At 41.0% G+C, this 21797-nt stretch overlaps 1 protein-coding gene across 3 annotated transcripts in view; it reads right to left on the reverse strand.

The window, feature by feature from the left end:
* Positions 1–21797, reverse strand: part of LOC108297313 (polypeptide N-acetylgalactosaminyltransferase like 5) — a 72531-nt gene that overhangs the window by 44616 nt on the left and 6118 nt on the right. For 2 of the 3 annotated variants that reach the window (XM_037735501.1, XM_037735495.1), the window contains 2 exons: positions 13498–13787; positions 9633–9748 (listed from right to left, as the gene is read on the reverse strand). In XM_037735501.1, the coding sequence (XP_037591429.1) occupies positions 9633–9748; positions 13498–13784 (403 nt within the window). In that variant the 5' untranslated portion in view covers positions 13785–13787. Of the gene's footprint in view, positions 1–9632; positions 9754–13497; positions 13788–21797 lie in introns of those variants that run through there. The other variant, XM_017520025.2, reaches the window with a different exon arrangement.

Below are 21797 nucleotides of genomic sequence, written 5' to 3' on the forward strand. Positions count from 1 at the left end.
AAAAAAAAAAAAAAAAAAAAAAAAATTCCAGTAAGATCACTGAGTTATGAGAGAGGAATAGGAGAGAGAGAGAAAATGTGATGCTAGCCTCAACTAATAAAAGACCAATACTATGAACTGGTGAGAAGTGGTGGTCCAGAATGACTTGTGCTGCTAAAATCACATCTGTGATGTTATGGTCAGTCCTGAGTGTATCACTTTAAGAAAACTACAAATAAACTGGGTCCCTTCAGTTTGATGATAATGGAGGAGCCTGAAAGTCACATGAGGACTCAAGATCCCCAAGAGAACCTGGTGTGTGCAGGTTTCTCAAAAATAGATCAGGGCCAGCGCGGTGGCTCGCGCCTGTAATCCTAGCACTTTGGGAGCCCGAGGCAGGCAGATCACTTGAGGTCAGGAGTTTGAGACCAGCTTGGCCAACATGGTGAAACCCCATCTCTACTAAAAATACAAAAAAAAAGAAAAAAAATTAGCCAGGCATGATGCCGAATGCCTGTAATCCCAGCTACTCAGGAGCCTGAGGCAGGAGAATCACTTGAACCCGGGAGGTGGAGGTTGCAGTGAGCTGAGATTGCACCACTGCACTCCAGCCTGGGCAACAAAAGCGAAACTGTCAAAAAAAAAAAAAAAAAACAATACACGTTGCTATGGTATGTTTATAACAACTCTCTCAACCTAAGTAAGCTATTTTTAAGAGTAAAAGTAATTTGGATGGCCTTTCGTTGTCCTCAGTGAGCTGATCTTATAAATTTGCTGACTTTATATATTATAATAGTTCAGTACAAAGCAGTACTGTTTTAGGTTGAATCCTGTCCTCTAAAATTCATAGGGTAAAATTCTAGTCCCCAGGACCTCAGAATGTGATCCTATTTGGAAAAAGAGTTGCTGTGGACATAATTGTAAGATGAGCTCATTACGGTGGGCCCTAATCCAATGTAACTCATGTTCTTAAAAAAAGGGGAAATTTGAACACAGAAACAGACATATGCAAAGGGAAGACGACATTAAGAGTTCCAGGGAGAAGATAAGATGGCTGCCTACAAGCCGAGGGGACATGTCTGGAACTGACCCTTTCTTTACAGCTCTCAGAAGCAACCGACCTAGCCAACACCTTGGTTTCAGGCTGCTGGCCTCCAAAACTGAGAGAGATTAATTTGTGTTGTCTAAGCTACCCAGCTGATGGTACTTTCTTACTGCAGCCCGACCAAACCAACACGTGGATACCAAATTTTACCATGCCTCAGTCTCCCCTGGGGTTCTTGCTGACTGCAGATGCTGATTAAGGAGATCTGGGGTGGGACCTGAGATACTAACAAGCTCCCAGGGGCTGTCAGGGCTGTTGGTTTTCAGACCATATTTTGAATGGAAATGGTCTACTGGGCACAGGCACTGTTACAATGACAATCTTTTAAGCATGTTAGAAAAATGTGGTGATAGATGACTGATAAATTAATATTTTTTTTTGAGACAGTCTCACTCTGTCATCCAAGTTGGAGTTCAATGGCATGATCTTGGTTCACTGCAACCTCCACCTCCTGGGTTCAAGAGATTCTCCGGCCTCAGCCTCCTGAGTAGCTGGGACTACAGGTGCACACCGTCACGCTTGGCTAATTTTTGTAGTTTACTTTAGTAGAGACAGGGTTTCACCATATTGGTTACACTGGTTTCAAACTCCAACCTCAGGCGATTCACCTGCCTCAGCCTCTCAAAGTGCTGGGATTACAGGCGTGAGCCACCATGCCCAGCTGATAAACTAATGTGTAAATGGCGATTTATTTGTTTAAATCAAATTTTTAAAACTTGATTTTTCTATATAATTTTTGGATCAGAGGCAGTTGTAAATTATATAGAAATCAAAAATGAAAGCCTATCATGTTAAAATCTAAGAGATATGACCAAAATTTTAATCAGAATAAAATGAATATTTATAAATGTACAACGAAAAAAAAAAAAAAAAAAAAAAACGGGATAAACCAAAAGAAAGAAAAATGAACCAATAAAGATAACTAGATAGCTAGAAATTAACGAATTGGAAGACAAAAAAAGTAAAATTGGTGAGTATAATCAAAAGTTGGTTTTTTGAAAGACAAAACAATGCATATCAAGCTTAGAAAGGGAGTGGGAAAATATACAACAAACAAATGAGAAAGAAGGCATGGTATCAGTGGAGACAATAACAATTAGGGAAATAAGATGCACAACTTTTTGCCAATAAATTTAAAACCAGGTGGAATGAAGTTTTATGACAATAGTTTCCTAAATAGCCCCTAGAAATAGAAAGCTTGAGTAGAACAATAACCTTAGAGAAATCTGGAAGTTTCTCAATGTCTACCACTAAAAAATGCACTAGTGGCCAGGTGTGGTGGCTCACACCTATAATCCCAGCACTTTGGTAGGCAGAGGCCGGTGGATCACCTGAGGTCAGGAGTTCGAGACCAGCCTGACCAACATGGAAAACCCACCGCCTCTACTAAAAATACAAAATTAGCCGAGCATGGTAGCGCATACCTATAACCCAGCTATTCGGGAGACTGAGGCAGGAGATTTGCTTAAACCCAGGTTATGGTAAGCCAAGATCGCGCCATTGCGCTCCAACCTGGGCAACAAGAATGAAACTCTGTCTCAAAAAAAAATGCACTGGTGATTCATAATTACCAAGCACATGCTATTTCAACATAATAGGTAATTACCATATTATCCCAACCATTTTAGAGTCAAAAACTCTCAAATTCATTTTATAAAGCCAGTATAAGTCTGATATCAAAATCTGATGAAGATAACACAAAAAAGAAAAACAAATCAGGATTTTAAAAACTTGAATCATACATAGACTTCTTTTGAAGAGAAAAAATAAGGTCTCCAGAGATGAATTGTTAAAGTTTCTTAAAATTGTGAACTTACGAGCTCAGCATCTCCTTGTGCTCATAAGTTCATACACAGCCAAAAACAAAACAGTTAGAAATAATGAAATATAGCTAGAAGGGTTAAAATCAACTAAATTAATATTAATTTCAGGTTGGGTTTTGCTGAAATGACATCACCACTTATAACTTGCTTTCCACTTGTTATAGGAAAGTTAATTTCTTAATTTGATTTGACTCTCCTACTATGTAGCATATGTTTGCTTAAATCTCTTAGTCCTGCCGGGTGCAGTGGCTCATGCCTGTAATCCCAGCACTTTGGGAGGCCGAGGCGGGTGGATCACCTGAGGTTGGGAGTTCGAGACCAGCCTGACGAACACGGAGAAACCCTGTCTCTACTAAAAAATACAAAATTAGCTGGACATGGTGGCACATGTCTGTAATCCCAGCTACTCGGGGCCCTGAGGCAGGAGAATCACTTGAACCTGGGAGGCAGAGGTTGCGGTGAGCTGAGATCGTGCCATTGCACTACAGCCTGGGCAACAAGAGTGAAACTCTGTCTCAAAAAAAATCTCTCAGTCCTATTTTTGTATGTGAAATATTGTTTTAAAAAATTTATGCCAGGCGAGATGTCTCATACCTGTAATCCCAGCACTTTGGGAGGCCAAGGCAGGGGGATCACAAGGTCAGGAGTTTGAGACCGGCTTGCCCAACATGGTGAAACCCCATCTCTACTAAAAAAAAAAAAAATACAAAAAATTTAGCTGGGCATGGTGGCAGGCACCTGTAATCCCAGCTACTCAGGAGGCTGAGGCAGAAGAATTGCTTTGAACCTGGGAGGTGGAGGTTGCAGTGAGCTGAGATCACGCCACTAGACTCTAGCTTGGGTGACAGAGCAAGACTCCGTCTAAAAAAGAAAAAATATCTATTGGCTATACTGTAAAGTAACTTGTTATAACATGTAATTTATATATTTGGTCTGCCTTTGTTTGACATCATTTGTATAATGTACTAATACTTTTCTTATTACCTACTGAAATTCAGTGAGTATAGTAACAGGCTGTCCTCCTGAATAAATATATATTTATTAAAAGTAATACATGAAAGTAGGAAGAAGAAATTTTAGAATTCTCCTGGATAATTTCATTAAGAATCTGCGGTCTTCTGAAAATATATACATAAATCTCAATTTGAAAAACATGACTAAAAACACAAGACCTAACTTATGCTACCTACAAGAAACTCACTTCACCTTTAAGGACAGACAAGGATGAAGAGTGATAAGCTGGAAAAAGGTATTTCATGCAAATGGAAACCAAAAGAGAGCAGAGTACTTACACTGAAGTAACGTAGATAAGTCAAAAACTGCAAAAGAGATAAAGAAGGTCATTTTATATAGTGATAAGGGGCCTGATTCATTAAGAAGACACAATATTATATTGCCAATTGATTACTAAGATATAACATCAAGAAGATATATTGTTAATATATCTATACCCAACATCAGAGAACCTAAATATCTAAAGAAAACATTAATAATCTGAAGAGAGAAATAGACTGCAATAACATAATGGTAGGGGACTTCAATACCCCACTTATACCTATGTACAGATCATCCAGACAGAAAATCAGTAAGGAAATACTGGGCTTCAACTATGCTTTAGATCAAATGGACCTAACAGACACATTCAGAGCATTTTATCCAACAGCTGAAGGGCATACGTTTCTCCTCTGGGGCACATGGGCCATCCTCCAGGATTGATCAAATATTAGGCCACAGAACAAGTCTTAACAATTTAAGATTGAAATCATATCAGGCATCTTTTCTGACCACATGGAATGCAACTAGAAATCAGTAATGGGACGAATTTCAGAAAACTCACAAATATGAGGAAATTAAACAACATGTTCCTAAACAACCAAGGGGTCAAAGAAGAAATTTTTAAAAAGACAGTAAAATGGAAATTTAAAATATCTTGACAAATGGAAACAAACAAAGAAAAAAATACCAAAACCTATGGGATGCAGCAAAAGCAGTACTAAGTTTGGGGATTATAAGAATAAACACCTATATCAAAAAAGAAGAAAGTTTCCAAATACACAACCTAATGTTATGCCTGATGGAACAAGAGAAAGATGAGCAGACTAAGCCCAAATTTAGTAAAAGAAGGAAAACAACAAAGTGCAGAAATAAATGTAATAGAGATTAGGAAGACGATAGAAAAGACAAAGCAAACCAAAAGTTGGGTTTTTAAAAGGACAGGCAAATTTGACAAACCTTTAGCTAGACTAAGAAAAAGAAGAGTAAACAAACAAACAAACAAACAAACAAAAAAGCAGGACCCGAAGTGAAAGAGGAGACATCATTGACATCACAGAAATAGAGTAAGAGACTACTATGAACAATTACATGCCAACAAATTGGACAACCTAGAAGACGTGAATAAACTCCAGAAACATACAACCTGGCAAAACAGAATCATGAAGAAATTGAAAATCTGAACAGAGTAAAATGAGTAAGGGCATTGGATCAAGAATAAAAATCTTTCATCAAAGAAAACCCCAGGACCTGGTGGCGTCACTGCTGAATTTACTTAAAGAATGAACACCAATCCCTTTCGAACTCTTCCAAAAATTTAAAGAGGAAGAAACACTTCCAAACTCATTTTAGGAGACCAAATTGCATTTTTTTAGAAAGTAAGGCAAAGCTAAAATGAAAATTCCATAACATGGCTATTACAATAATGGCTAAAAATCTGCTTGGACTCCAGATAGTGGTAGCTACTCTTAGAAGTTGATTTTTAAATGTAGTAGTGGGTTCTTTGAACAGAACTGAATTTCCCAGTAAGTAAGTTATATTTTGAATATTAAAACCGCCAAGTCCACTTTTCTTTTTGGACAAATCTCTCTAAATGTTCTGCTTTTTGAACAGTAATCATGTGAAAGGGAAGGGAAGCAAAAGCAATGACACTGTTTTAGAAGGTGAGATTTAGGGAGAATAAATGATAATACAGAGAGAATTTCATAACTTAAAAGATATTTTTAAATGTTGAGCTTTGTAGAAAATAAATATTCAGTTCAGTGAAACATGGTTATCTAATATTAATACCATGTTCTATGGTTTGAGTAAATTTAAATTTTTATTTTATCATGACCCTGATACCTTGTGTCATCATGTACAAACTCTACATCTCTTGAGTGTGCCACAGCATAAGTGATATTTGTGGCTTCAAATGTTAGTGTTGCACACAAGTTGCAACAAGTCAAAGTGGCCCCACTTTCTCCTGTTTCCTGGATATTCCTTAATGTAAGAATTTCTCATTTAAAGGAGAATATTAGCCCTTTTTGTCTGGAAACCATCAGAACCTAAAAGATACTAAAAAGGCATTAGCACATACACACTACAACATAGATGAACCTTGAGGGCGTTATGCTGAGCAAAATAAGTCAGTCACAAAAAAAGACAAATACCGTATGAATTCACTTATATTAGGAACTTAATCAAATTCATAGACGCACAAAGTAGAATGGTGGTTCTAGGGAGTGCTGGAGTGGGAAACGGAGAGTTGTTGTTTGATGAGTGCTGTATTAGCTGGTTTTCACACTGCTATAAAGATTCTACCTGAGACTGGGTAATTTCTAAACAAAAGAGGTTTAATTGACTCACAGTTCCACATGGTTGGGGAAGCCTCAGGAAGCTTACAACCATGGCAGAAGATGAAGGGGAAGCAAGGAACATTTCACACGGTGGTGGGAGAGGGAGCATGGGGGAAACTACCACTTTAAAAACCATCAGATCTCATGAGAAGTCCCTCACTATCATGAGAACAGCATAGGGGAAACCACCCCCATTATCCAATCACCCCCTACCTGGTCCCTCCCTCGACACCTGGGGATTACAATTCGACATGAGATTTGGGTGGGGACACAGAGCCAAACCATATAATTCTGCCCCTGGCCCCTCCCAAATCTCATGTCCTTTTCACATTTCAAAACCAGTCATGCCTTCCCAACAGTTCCCCAAAGTATTAACTCATTCCAGTATTAACTCAAAAGTCCATTGTCCCAAGTCTCATCTGAGACAAGTGTCTTCCTCTTATGAGCCCATAAAATCAAAAACAAGTTAGTTATTTTCAAGATACAATGGGGTTATAGGCATTGGGTAAATATTCCCATTCCAAATGGGAAAAGTTGGGCAAAACAAAGGGGCCACAGGCCCCATGCAAATCTGAAACCCAGAGGGGCAGTCATTAAATTTTTTTTTTTTCCTTTTCTTTTGAGATGGAGTCTCGCTCTGTCACCCAGGCTGGAGTGCAATGGTGCAATCTTGGCTTGCTGGGTTTAAGCAATTATCCTGCCTCAGCCTCCCGAGAAGCTGGGACTACAGGTGCATGCCACCATGCCTGGCTAATTTTGCATTTTTACTAGAGATGGGGTTTCACCATGCTGGCCAGGCAGTCTCGAACTCCTGATCTCATGATCTGCCAGCCAAGGCCTCCCAAAGGGCTGGGATTACAGGCGTGACCCATGGTGCCTGGCCCCTAAATCTTAAAGCTCTGAAATGATCTTCTCTGACTCCATGTCTCACATCCAGGGCACACTGATGCAAGGGTAGGCTCCCGAGACCTTGGGCAGTTCTGCCTCTGTGGCTCTGCAGGGTACATCTTCTGCAGCTGTTTTCATGGGCTGGTGTTGATTGCCTGTGGCTTTTCCAAGTGCATGGTGCAAGCTGTTGGTCGATTACCGTTCTGGGGTCAGGAGAATGGTGGTCCTCTTCCAACAGCTCCACTAGGCAGTGCCTCGGTGGGGACTATGTGGGACTATGTGGGGTCTCCATCCCCACATTTCCCTTCCCCACATTACTCTAGTAGAGCTTCTCCATGAGGACTCTGCCCCTGCAGCAGGCTTCTGCCTAGACACCCAGGTATTTCCATATATCCTCTGAATTCTAGGTGGAGGCTCCCAAAGCTCAGCTCTTGTCTTCTGTGCACACAGGCCCAATACCACATGGAAGCCACCAAGGCTTGGGGCTTGCACCCTCTGACACCACAGCCTGAGTTGTACTTTGGCCCCTTTTAGCCATGGCTGGAGCAGCTGGGACAGAGGGCACCTTGTCCCAACGCTGCACAGAGCAGTGGGGCCCTAGGCCTCGCCCACAAAATCATTTTTCCTTCTAGGTCTCCGGGCCTGTGATGGGAGAAATTGCTATGAAGATCTCTGAAACGCCCTTGAGACATTTTCCTCATTGTCTCAGCTATTAACATTCAGCTCCTCATTACTTGTGTAAATTTCTTTTTCTTTCTTTCTTTTTTTTTTTTTTTTAAGATGGGGTTTCACCATGTTGGCCAGGCTGGTCTCAAATTCCTGACCTCAGGTGATCCGCCCACCTTGGTCTCCCAAAGTGCTGGGATTACAGGCTTGAGTCACCATGCCCAGCCACTTGTGTCAATTTCTGCAGCTGGATTGGGCTTAAATTTCTCCACAGAAAATGGGTTTTTCTATTCTACACAGGATCCCCTGCAAATTTTCCAAACCTCAAATTCAAAGTTCCATAGATCTCCAGGGTAGGGGCAAAATGCCACCAGTCTCTTTGCTAAAGCATAATGAGAGTCACCTTTACTCCAGTTCTCAACAAGGTCCTCATGTCCATCTGAGACCACCTCAGCCTGGACTTCACTGTCCACATCACTATCAGCATTTTGACCAAAGCCATTCAACGAGTCTCTAGGAAATTCCAAACTTTCCCACATCTTCCTATCTTCCTCTGAGCCCTCCAAACTGTTTCAGTCTCTGCCCGTTACCCAGTTCCAAAGTTGCTTCCACATTTTTAGGTATCTTTATAGCAGTGCCCTACTCCCAGTACCAATTTTCTGTATTCGTCTATTTTTACACTGCTATAAAGATTCTACCTGAGACTGGGTAATTTCTAAACAAAAGAGGTTTCGTTGGCTCATAGTTCCACATGGCTGGGAGGCACAGGAAACTTACAATCATGGTGGAAGGTGAAGGGAAAGCAAGGCACGTGGTGGCAGGAGAGAGAGAGTGCAGAGGAAACTGCTGCTTTAAAAACCATCAGCTTTCATGAGAACTCTCTAACTATCATGAGAATAGCATGAGGGAAACCACTCCCATGATTCAATCACCTCCCACTTGGTCCCTCCCTTGACACCTGGGAATTACAACTCGAGATAAGATTTGGGTGGGGACACAGAGCCAAATCATATCAGGTACAGAACTTCAGTTTGGAATGGTGAGAGGGTTCTGGAGATGGATGGTATCGATGGCTGCACAATGGGACTGTCCATATTGTACATTTAAAAAGGATTAAAATGGTAAATTTTATGTAATGCTTATTTTATCACATAACATAATCATTATGATTATTAATACAATGATTGAAGGAACTTTTTTTTTTTGGAAGAAAAAAAAAAAGCAGATTTGGGGGGAAAAAAGGCAGCTTTCCAGAGCATTTTGTATCAGGAATGAATGCCCCTTTGGCCAGAAGCCCTTATTGGTGATTTAATAAAAGATCTGTGTCACTCAATTCTTGGAAACTTCTAGAACATATTTTGTGCCCATGAAAAAGATAGTCTCTACACTATAAGCATTAGAATCTTGAAATAGAATCTTGACATTATCTGAATGCAAGTCCTAAAAACAGGAATCTATATTATAACATTTCTATCTAGTATGTTAAAATTAAAATCTGGTTAGTAATTGTTTCCTTTCTATTTATCTAGAGAATGAGAGAGAGAGAAAGAGAGAACATACATTTTACTCCTGGTATCTGGCACTTCTCTCTCGATGCCCAAGCTTCTACTGATAAATATATTAAATCCATATTTTGAAAAACCTTCACGAAGTTCTCTGTTTGTATAGTTAAAATCCTCACCTGCAAGAAAATGTAATTAGAGTCATATAAGTAAAGGGTTACTAGCAGTGATGCAGGAAAGGAAAGATCTAGAATAACCAAAATAATTTTTTAAAAGAACCAGAATAGAATTCAGAAATCAATCTGTGCAAAAATGGTGAAATAATTCTTGACAAAGATGGGTGTTACAGTGCGTTTTGCATTGCTATCCTGAGGCTGGGTAATTTATAAGAAAAAGAGATTTATTTGGCTCACAGTTCTGCAAGCTGTGCCAGAAGCACGCAGCCGGCATCTGCTTCTAGTGGGAGCCTCAGGCAGCTTCCAGTCTTGGCAGGAGGTAAAGGGAAAACAGTCAAGTCACATGGTGAGAGAGGGAGCAAGGGGTGGGGAGATGCCAGGCTCTTAAACAACCAGCTTTCCCATGAGCTAACAGAAGCAGGGCTCATTCCTGTAGGCAGCCACCAAGCCGTTCATGAGGGATCTGCCCACATAACCCGGACACATCCTGCCAGCCTCCACATTCAAGACTGTGGGACAAATTTCAACAGGAGACATGGAGGGGGGTAAGTATTCTGATTATATCAGTGGGGAAAGGGGAGTTTATCAGCAAGGGGTGTTGATCAACTGGATATCTGCAGAAAATAACCCACATGTGATGATCCATTTTCAATTCTAAGTGCCTCAGTATAGGTTTAAGCAGGCTTCTTTCTCTATTTCTCTATGGAAATAGACAGATAAAGAAGCAGGATGTACTGAGCCACACCCCCACCCCGCCCCTTCCTGCTTTCCCTTTCAGCCAGCGGCCAGGCGTCTATCCGTCAGGGCCCCCTCAACTACTCCCTCTCCACCCACCAAAGAATTTAGTTTAGGCTAGCTTGCAACATAAATAATAGTACCCTTTCTTATCAGCTAAGTGCAGCCACTAGGGCCATAAATCAAATGTTTAAAGAATCCTGAGACAGTCGCAATGCATGGTGGGCTGCAATAAAATGCAGCAGAAAGACCCTGAAGAACATACTTGAAGTCACTGCCTAACAATCAACAGGTGATGTCCGGGAAGACTGTGACCCGTAGTACTCAGTCTGTGAGGAACCGGGAGTTGTCTGCGCCCTAGGGGATAAATTGCTTGTTGAAACTGCGCTGCGTGAGCCTGTAGGCCAAGCACCCGATCTTGCATCACTGTCATTAAAAGTCTCACTTTCACTCTTCACTGGGTCTCTGAGTCCATTTTTTGGGTTTGGATGGATGAGTTTGTTTCTCATAATATCCATACGGAAAAAATAAGCATTGATTTTTACCTCACATCATCACAACAATTAACTCGAAATAGATCATGGCCCTAATGTGAAATCTAAAACTTTAAATTCATTTCCAAAAGAAAACATAGAATGAAATCTTTGGGAACTTGAGGTAAGCAAAGGTTTCTAGAGGAAACATAAAGATCATGAATCATACAGGAAACTGTGAATTGAACAGCATCAAAATGAACATTGTGAGGCATATTAGGGACTTATGAAATAAAAAAACCAAAATTTTAAAATGTAAAATTGTGCTTTTTGAATAACACCATTAAAGAGAATAAAAAGACAAGCCACAGATTTATACAACATATTTGCAACACACATATTAAGAGGCTTGAATTCAGAATATTTAACTCTTAAAAATCAAGCAGAAAAACACCCCATTTAGAAACAGACAGAAGACTCTAAAAAACACTTTATAAAAGAAGATATATCAGTGGTTATTAAACACACAAAAAGGTTCTCAAAATCATTAGTCATCAGGGAAATACAAATTAACACAAAAACGATGACCTTACTTACCCATTAGAATGACTAAAATGAAAAAATTGGACCATGTCAAGTGTTGGCAAAGATCCACAGGAAATGGGGTTCTCATACGCTCATAGGAAGTGGCCCAGCTATATTGGGGAACAGTTCGGCCACCCCAATACTTGTTTCACTTGTCATATAATCAGGCTCTACTCACTTCCCAGAAAGCAACAGTCCCCCTGGCACTCATCCTTGGTTTGCTGTTTCTCTGCTTTCTGTCACCATCCGAGCAGTAAGACAGAGAGCCAGAATTAGGGTGTGACCTCGGGGAAATGAGCAGGAGATCTGTAAAGGGGCTGTTATGTGTCACACGCTAGAGTAGTGCTTAGGTAGAGTTTCAGGCCAACACCTACCTGGTCATCTAATGGGAGGGCCGTTCAGAGCAGGGGTCCACAGAAATGTAGGCCTATATGTTAAGGCTTTAATTTCTACTCTTATTTTCTTCATCTTTCTTAGGGTTTATTTTGTTAAACTGGGTCTTTATATTTGTGTTTTATTTATTTATTTATTTATTTATTTTGAGATGGAGTCTCACACTGTCGCCCAGGCTGGAGTGCAGTGGTGCGATCTCGGCTCACTGAAATCTCCACCTCCTGGGTTCAAGCAATTCTCCTGCCTCAGCCTCCTGAGTAGCTGGGACTGACTGTAGGTGCACACCACCAGGCCCAGCTCATTTTTGTATTTTTAGTACAGACGGGGTTTCACCATGTTGGCAAGGCTGGTCCTGAACTCGTGACGTCATGATCTGCCCGCTTGGCCTCCCAAAGTGCTGGGATTACAGGCGTGAGCCACTGCTCCCAGCTGTTTTTATTTTTTCGATACAGCATCTCTCCCTGTTGCCCAGGCTGGAGTGCAGTGGCCCAATGACAGCTCACTGTAACCTTGAATTCCTGGGCTCAAGCGATCCTTCCACCTCAGCTCTACAAGTAGTTGGGACCACAGACCTGTACCGCCACACCTCGCAAGTTTTTATTATTATTTTTGTTGAGTTGGGGTCTTGCTATGTTCCCCAGGCAGGTCTTGAACTCCTGGCCGCAAGTGACCCTCCTGCCTCGGCCTCCCAAGGTGTTGATATTACACGTGTGAGCCACCATGCCTGGCAAAACTAGGTGTTCATGTGTGGGAACATGGGAAAATAATCTTATGAACATAGTGATGAGGGAAAAAAGCAAGTTCCAAAAGGATATGTATATCAGAATGTCTAAACGTATATCAAAAATACAGAACACTATATTTTTCTTAGGGATAATATACAAAGGAAGTAGAAAAGATATGCATGAGAAAGATATCCATCACTTCAGATCAGAAAGCCTCTGAGGGTGGGGTGCGGATGGGAGGGAGGTAGAGTTTTTATTTATTTATTTATTTTTTTTGAGGTGGAGTCTCACCGTGTCGCCAGGCTGGAGTGCAATGGCACGACGTCAGTTCACTGCAATCTCCGCCTCCTGAGTTCAAGCGATTCTCATGCCTTAGCCTCCTGAGTAGCTGGGATTACAGGCATGCGCCACCACACCTAGCTAATTTTTGTATTTTTAGTAAAGACGGGGTTTCACCATGTTAGTCAGGGTGGTCTTGATCTCCTGACCTCGTGATCTGCCCATCTCAGCCTCCCAAAGTGTTGGAATTATAGGTGTGAACCACCATGCCCGGCCAGAGGGAGAGTTTCTACTGTACTATTACAACTTATTTCTTGGAAAAACAGAAAGCTCTCTGAAGCAAACATAGCAAACTATATTTAAAATGATAAATTTAAGTGGTAAATACATGCATACTTCTTTTATTATTTTCTATATATCAATATATACATATATAAAATAATTTATTACTTAAAAAGTAAATTGCTTTAAAAAGGATATTCTCACACTCTTCCAAATATTAAATATTGTGGTATATTTTTCCCTTAAAATGGCTAACAGAAAAAAAATCAAAATACTTACCCAACACAGAATTTGCTTTATCTTTATCAGTGATTTCGACTATTACATGTGGTATTGGTATTTGCTCTGAGTCATAGATAATTTGCTGATGTACTTTTTTTCCAGGGGACCAAGCTGACAGAGGCTCATGGCTTTCCTTCTGCTTGGTGCTCACATGATTATGGTGCAAATATATGAATAATAGAGCTGTCCAGATCCCAAATGTCAAGGACCCATAGAATAAACATCGACTCACGGCGTTTCTCATCGTAAACGTAGCGTTTGCAAAGGTCCGTTTTTCCATTTCCTAAATCAGAATGATTTAAGATAAGCAGTATTAGACATTCCAGTGGTTGGCAGATCATCTACTTGGCTTAAATTCCATATTTAGTGTTTTAAAAACAATCATTTTCATTGTCCTTATCATATAAAGTGTGTCCTTATTTCTATTAACACAAACTCCTAAAACTGATATTCCTAAGATTACTTAACATCAAAATGTATAACATGCTTATAAAACATACAGTGTCATTTCAAGTCATTGGCCCATACTCCTGTACATATAGAAAATAACGTCAAAGATGGCTTACTCATCCCTTACCCATGTCCAATCCATCTTGGAGTGACAGTATGGGTCTCTAAAAAATCTGATTTGACATCAAGCAGCTTGTTAAAAATGTAAAAACACACAATATTACACACTGGAAAGAAGGGCAAGGAGTACTGTGGCCTAACACTGATGAAAGGCACAATGGTACAATCATTTCGGCAATATCTAGTCATGTTGAAAATACGCAGTTCCATCCTTAGGAATATATCCTAAAGAAAATGTCCACATGAGAAGCAAAGAAAGATATAAAATCGACACCCTATCATCAAAATGGAAAGAGCTAGAGCAGCAAGATCAAAAAAACTCAAAAGCCAGCAGAGGACAAGAAATAACTAAGATCAGAGCAGAACTGAAGGAGATGGAGACCCAAAAAACCCTTCAACAAATCAAAAATCCAGGATCTGGTTTTTTGAAAAAAATCAACAAAATAGACCACTAGCCAGATTAATAAAAATGAAAAGAGAGAAGAATCAAATAGATACAATAAAAAATGATAAAGGGGTTATCACCACAGATTCCACAGAAATACAAACTACCATCAGAGATTACTACAAACAACTCTATGCACATAAACCAGTAAACCTGGAAGAAATGGACAAATTCCTGGACACTTGTACCCTCCCAAGCCTAAACCAGGAAGAAGTCAAAAACCTGAATAGACCAAAAACAAGGGCTGAAGTTGAGGCAGCAATTAATAGCTTACCAACCAAAAAAAGCCCAGGTCCAGACGGGTTCACAGCTGAATTCTACCAGACATACAAACAGGAGCTAGTACCACTCTTTCTGAAACGATTCCGCACAATCCAAAAAGAGGGAATCCTTACCAAATCATTTTATGAGACCAACATCATCCTGATAACAAAACCCGGCAGAGACTCAACAAAAAAAGAAACCTTCAGGCCAATATCCATGATGAATATAGATGCATAAATCTTCAATAAAATACTGGCAAACCGATTGCAACAGCACATCAAAAAGCTTATCCATCACAATCAAGTAGGCTTCCTCCTGGGGATGCAAGGCTGGTTCAACATACCCAAGTCTATAAATGTAATTCACCACATAAACAGAACCAAAGACAAAAACCACATGATTATCTCAACAGAGGCAGAGAAGGCCTTCGACAAAATTCAACAGCCCTTTATGCTAAAAACTCTCAATAAACTAGGTATCGATGGAACATATCTCAAAATAATAAAAGCTATTTATGACAAACCCACAGCAATATCATATTGAATGGGCAGAAACAGGAAAAGGAAGCATTCCCTTTGAAATCTGGCACTAGACAAGGATGCCCTCTCTCACCACTCCTACCGAATATACTATTGGAAGTTCTAGCCAGAGCAATCAGGCAAGGAAAATAAATAAAGGGTATTCAATTAGGAAAGGAGGAAGTCAAATTGTCTCTATTTGCAGATGACATGATTGTATATTTAGAAGACCCTATTGTCTCAGCCCAAAATCTCCTTAAACTGATAAGCAACTTCAGAAATGTCTCAGGATACAAAATCAATGTGCAAAAATCACAAGCATTCCTATACACCAATGACAGACTAAAAGAGAGTCAAATCAAGAGTGAACTCCCATTCACAACTGCTACAAATAGAATAAAATACCTATGAATACAACTAACAAAGGATGTAAAGGACCTCTTCAAGAAGAACTACAACCACTGCTCGAGGAAATAAGAGAGGACACAAACAGATGGAGAAACATTCCATGCTCATGGTTAGGAAGAATCAATATCGTGAAAATGGCCATACTGCCTAAAGTAATTTATAGATTCAATGCTATCCCCATCAAGCTACCTGTGACCCTCTTCACAGAAGTGGAAAAAACCACCTTAAACTTCATATGGAACCAAAAGAGAGCCCACATAGCCACGACAATCCTAAGCAAAAAGAACAAAGCTGGAGGCATCACACTACCTTACTTCAAACTGTACTACAAAACAGCATGGTACTGGTACCAAAACAGACATATAGATCAATGAAACAGAACAGAGGCCTCGGAGGCAATGCCACACATCTACAACCATCTGATCTTTGACAAACCTGACAAAAGCAAGCAATGGGGAAGGGAGTCCCTGTTTAATAAATGGTGTTGGGAATACTGGTTAGCCATGTGCAGAAAGCAGAAACTGGACCCCTTCCTGATAACTTACACTAAAATTAACTCCAGATGGATTAAAGACTTAAACATAAGACCTAACACCATGAAAACCCTAGAAGAAAACCTAGGCAAAACCATTCAGGGCATAGGCATAGCCAAGGACGTCATGACTAAAACTCCAAAAGCATTGGCAAAAAAAAGCCAAAATAGACAAATGGGATCTAATTAAACTCCAGAGCTTCTGTACAGCAAAAGAAACAATCATTAGAGTGAACCGGCAACCAACAGAATGGGAAAAAATTTTTGCAATCTGCCCATCTGACAAAGGGCTAATATCCAGAATCTGCAAAGAACTAAAACAGATTTACAAGAAAAAAAAACAAACCCATTCAAAAGTGGGCAAAGGACATGAACAGACACTTTTCAGAAGAAGACATATATGAGGCCAACAAACATGAAAAATGCTCATCATCACTGGTCATTAGAGAAATGCAAATCAAAACTACATTGAGATACCATCTCATGCCAGTTAGAATGGCAATCATTAAAAAATCTGGAGACAACAGATGCTGGAGAGGATGTGGAGAAATAGGAACACTTTTACACTGTTGGTGGGAGTGTAAATTAGTTCAACCATCATGGAAGACAGTGTGGTGATTCCTCAAGGACCTAGAAATAGAAATTCCATTTGACCCAGCAATCCCATCACTGGGTATATATTCAGAGGATTATAAATCGTTCTATTGTAAAGTCACATGCACACATATGTTCACTGTGGCACTGTTTACAATAGCAAAGACATGGAACCAACCCAAATGTCCATCAATGATAGACTGGACAAGGAAAATGTGGCACATATACACCATGGAATACTATGCATCCATAAAAAATGAAGAGTTCATGTCATTTGTAGGGACATGGATGAATCTGGAAACCACCATTCTCAGCAAACTGACACAAGAAGAGAAAAACAAACACTGTATGTTCTCACTCATAGGCGAGTGTTGAACAATGAGAACACATGGATACAGGGAGGGGAGCACCACACACTGGGGTCTGTTGGGGGAACTAGGGGAGGGACAGTGGGGGTTAGGGAGTTGGGAAGGGATAACATGGAGAGAAGTGCCAGATATAGGTGACAGGGATGGAGGCAGCAAACCATATTGTCATGTATGTACCTATGCAACAATCCTGCATGATCTGCACATGTACCCCAGAACCTAAAGTACAAAAAAAAAAAAAAAAAAGGAATATATTCTAAAGAGACTCTCATTAGTTGCAGCTCCCATCTAAAGAGATGTATCATGAGACAGGAACAAGAATTGAGGTAATGTTCGTCATAATGAAAACTAAACACTGGCTGGGCACAGTGGCTCATGCCTGTAATCCCAGTACTCTGAGAGGCTGAGGTAGGTGCATCACCTGAGATTAGGAGTTCAAGACCAGTCTGGCCAACATGGTGAAACCCCATCTCTACTAAAAATACAAAAAATTAGCCACACATGGTGGCAGGCACCTGTAATTCCAGCTACTTGGGAGGCTGAGGCAGGAAAATCACTTAAATGTTGGAAACGGAGGTTGCAGTGAGCCGAGATCGCATCACTGCATTCCAGCCTGGGCAACAAGAGTAAAACTCCATCTCAAAAAAGAAAAAGATAAAAGAAAAAAGAAAACTAGATAGACACAAATGAAGTTTCCCTCAAAAGGAAAACTGAAAAAGTGAGGCTACTCTTTCAATGATGACAATGAATCAGCTGGAGCTATGTGTACTAATGCCGGAAAGTCTAAAAAACGTGCAAAAAGCAAGTAGGGTGTGATATAAATTTGGAAAACATGAAAAGCAGTGCAATTATTTATGGGTACAGCAATATGTAGTAAAACCATGCATGTAAATGATATACACAAATTTACATAATAGTGATATATAATAGTGAATTTACATAACAGTGATTACTTCCATGGTGGAGGGGAGGTGAATAAAGAACTCCTACTGTATCTTTTTGAGACAGGGTCTCACTCCCTTCACCCAGGCTGGAGTACAGTGGCACCAACATGACTCATTGCAGCCTCAACCTTCTGGGCTCAAGTGATCCTCCCACCTCAGCTTCCTGAATAGCTGGGACCACAGGCACACACATATATATATATATATATATATATATATATGGATTAGCCACACGTGGCTAATATATATATATATATATATTTAGTGAATTATATATGTATCAAAGGTCAAGCACATTAGCATGTCCATCATGTTACATAATTACCTTTTTAATTTTTTTAGTTTTTGATCATAAGAGCACCTAANATATATATATATATATATATATATATATGGATTAGCCACACGTGGCTAATATATATATATATATATTTTTGTTGTTGTTGTTGTTGTTGTTGTTATTGTTGTTGTTGTTATAGACAAGGTCTTACTATGTTGCCCAGGCTGGCCTCAAACTCCTAGGCTCAGGCAATTCTGCCACCCTTAGCCTCCCAAAGTGTTGGGATTACAGGTGTGAGCCACCATGTCCAGACTCCTATCGTATTTTTAATGCTGATTTTTTTTTTTTTTAAAAAAGCTCTGAAGAAAATGTGGCAGAATGATGTGATTTGACTGAGCTTGATAAATGAGAACACTGAGTGTTCTTGATTTTTTCTCTATATTTTCCTCAGGTTTGAAATTGTTTGTAATTTATCTTAAAAATAAAGAAGAAAGGCCGGGCACAGTGACTCACGCCTATAATCCCAGCAGTTTGGGAGGCCGAGGCGGGCAGATCACGAGGTCAAGAGATTGAGACCACCCTGGCCAACATGGTGAAACCCCGTCTCTACTAAAAATACAAAAATTAGCTGGGCGTGGTGGCACACACCTGTAGTACCAGCTACTCAGGAGGCTGGGGCAGGAGAACTGCTTGAACCCGGGAGGCAGAGGTTGCAGTGAGCGGAGATCGTGCCACTGCACTCCAGCCTGGCACCTGGCGATGGAATGAGACTCTATCTTAAAAAATAATAATAAAATAAAGAAGAAAGTCTTGAGAGGTTTCCTTTAAAGATGACAGATTTTATATGTGTGTGTCTTCTCTCCCTCTAGACTCAATTGTGAATAAGAATAAAGCTAAAAACTCTATGGGAAAAGAGAGTGGTTAGAGGGAGCATCAATGCATGTGAGATTTTAACACGTTTGGAGGAGAGAAAGTTATTGGACGCGTGGTAACAATTTGGAAAGACAGAAGACTCCAATGTGGAAACAAGTTTGCTGACCTTGGAGTAGCCTGGGGCTTGGGGGCCCCTAGTGAGTCAGTGCACACATGGCTGCGGGCTTGGGGAAGGCCACTGGTTCGTATTCAGAAGTGTCAGCTCTCTTCGCCCAGCCATGCACAGCAAAATCCAGGCAGGAGTCAGCGTGGTTTCTTCTTTGGAGAGATAGAACGGTAGAGGCTAAGCCTCTATATGGAAAACTTGGGGCTAAAACCAGGAGTGTCACTTAGAACGTGTGGATGTGGAGGGTCTGAGTGCGTCCATCCGCTTTCCCTCCTCCCACACAGGATCCCAGCAGCCAGATTGCTGCGTCTGAGGCGGGAGACAGGAGAATCATTCTGGGATGAGAAGACAGGGCCCGGAGAACAGACCTCCGCATGCTGAAATGAAAGCGCTCCCACTAAGGCTGGCTGCCTGGGCCGTCCCCCTGAAGACAGCACACCTGTGGCCAAGGTCGGCCCGACGGCCTGCGATTCCAATCAGCTGGCTGGCATCTCACTCTGGGATTGGAAGCTGTATTCCCGCTGCTGATAAAGACATACCCAAGACTGGGTAATTTATTCCGGAAAAAGGGTTGAATGGACTTACAGTTCCACACGGCTGAGGAGGCCTCACAATCAGGGTGGAAGGCAAGCAGGAGCACATCACACCTCCACGGATGGCAGCAGGCAAAGAGAGCGCATGCGCAGGGAAATTCCCCGACACAACCCTCAGATCTCGTGGGACTTACTCACTCTCACGAGAACAGCATGGGAAAGACCTCCCACATGATTCAACTACCTCCCACTGGGTTCCTCCCACAACTCGTGGGAATTCCAGATGAGATTTGGGTGGAGACACAGCCGAACCATATCAGAATTGAATGCTGTTATGGCCAGAACGTGTCCCCCTGCAACTCACATGTGGAAGCACCAAGCCCCAATGTGACTGTATTTGGAGACAGCTTTTAAGGAGGGGATTATGGTTATATGAGGTAACAGGGTGGGCCCTAATCCAATAGGACCAGCACCCTTATGGGAACAGGCTGAGGGCCCAGGCAGGTGCCTGCACAGAGAAAAGACCCTGTGAGGGCACAGCGGGAAGGCAGCCACCTGCAAGCCCAGAAGAAAGGCCTCGGGGAAACCAAACTTGCCTGCACCTGGATGCCTACTCCAGCCTCCACAACTGTGGGAAAATCGTGTCCATCATCTAAGCCGCCCAGTCTGTGGGACTTGGTTATGGCAGCTGGAGCTGACTCCTACAGCTGCCAAGGATTGCCAGGACATTTGAGGAAAGCCTCCAGAAAGAAAGAAAATACAAATGGAACCAGAAAGGGGAAGAAAGAAATGAAAATTGAGAGAATAAAAAGAGGCAGTTGCAATTTAAAACATCATTGTTCACATTTAAAAATCATTCGAATAAGATGGCTGTGTGTGGTGGCTCACACCTGTAATCCCAGCACTTTGGGAGGCTGAGGTGGGCGGATTACTTGAGGTCAGGAGTTCGAGACCATCCTGGACAACATGGTGAAACCCCATCTCTGCTAAAAATACAAAGATTAGTTGGACGTGGTGGCACACACCGGTAGTCCAGTTACTCAGGAGGCTGAGGCAGGAGAATGGCTTGAACCCTGGAGGCCGAGGTTGCAGTGAGCTGAGATCACACCACTGCACTATACTCTGGGCAACACAGTGAGATTGTCTCAAAATAAATAAATAAATAAATAAATAATAAAAACCATTAGAAAAATGGTGACAAAGTAATATTTTGAAATGTACAACAAAATGGCAGAGGGAAGCCTGACAAAGTTGAGAGCTGTGGTGTTTCATTCTAGAAGGTAGAAAGAACATCCAGCCAGTAATGAGTTCCACAAAGTGATGAGCATAAAATGGAGAGGAAATTGTCAACTCAATCATATAGACATTTCCAGAACTAAAGGGGCCCACAGAATGCCCCATAGAATGAATAAGACAAGAAAGTATCAAAATGACATCGAACTTCTCAACAGCCACACTGCATTCTGAAACTACAGAGAAAGAGCTTGAAAATTTTGTTAAATAATATTCAACCCAGAATTATAGGTCTAGTCAAAATTTAATAAATCTTGGGAGTGGAATAAAAATATTTTCAGGTATATAAAGGACTCGGAAAAAATCCTCTCCATGTATTCTTTTTTTGGGAAGCTACCTGTGGATTGCAAATGCCAGTAAAGGAAAAAGTAAATAAAGAAGACATGGGTCAGGCGTGGTGGCTCACATCTGTAATTCCACACTTTGGGAGGCTGAGGTGGGCGATCACTAGAGGTCAGGTGTTCGAGACCAGCCTGGCCACATGGTGAAACCTCAGTTCTACTGA

Source organism: Cebus imitator, unplaced genomic scaffold, assembly GCF_001604975.1.
Source record: "Cebus imitator isolate Cc_AM_T3 unplaced genomic scaffold, Cebus_imitator-1.0 Scaffold20, whole genome shotgun sequence".
NCBI lineage: Eukaryota > Metazoa > Chordata > Mammalia > Primates > Cebidae > Cebus > Cebus imitator.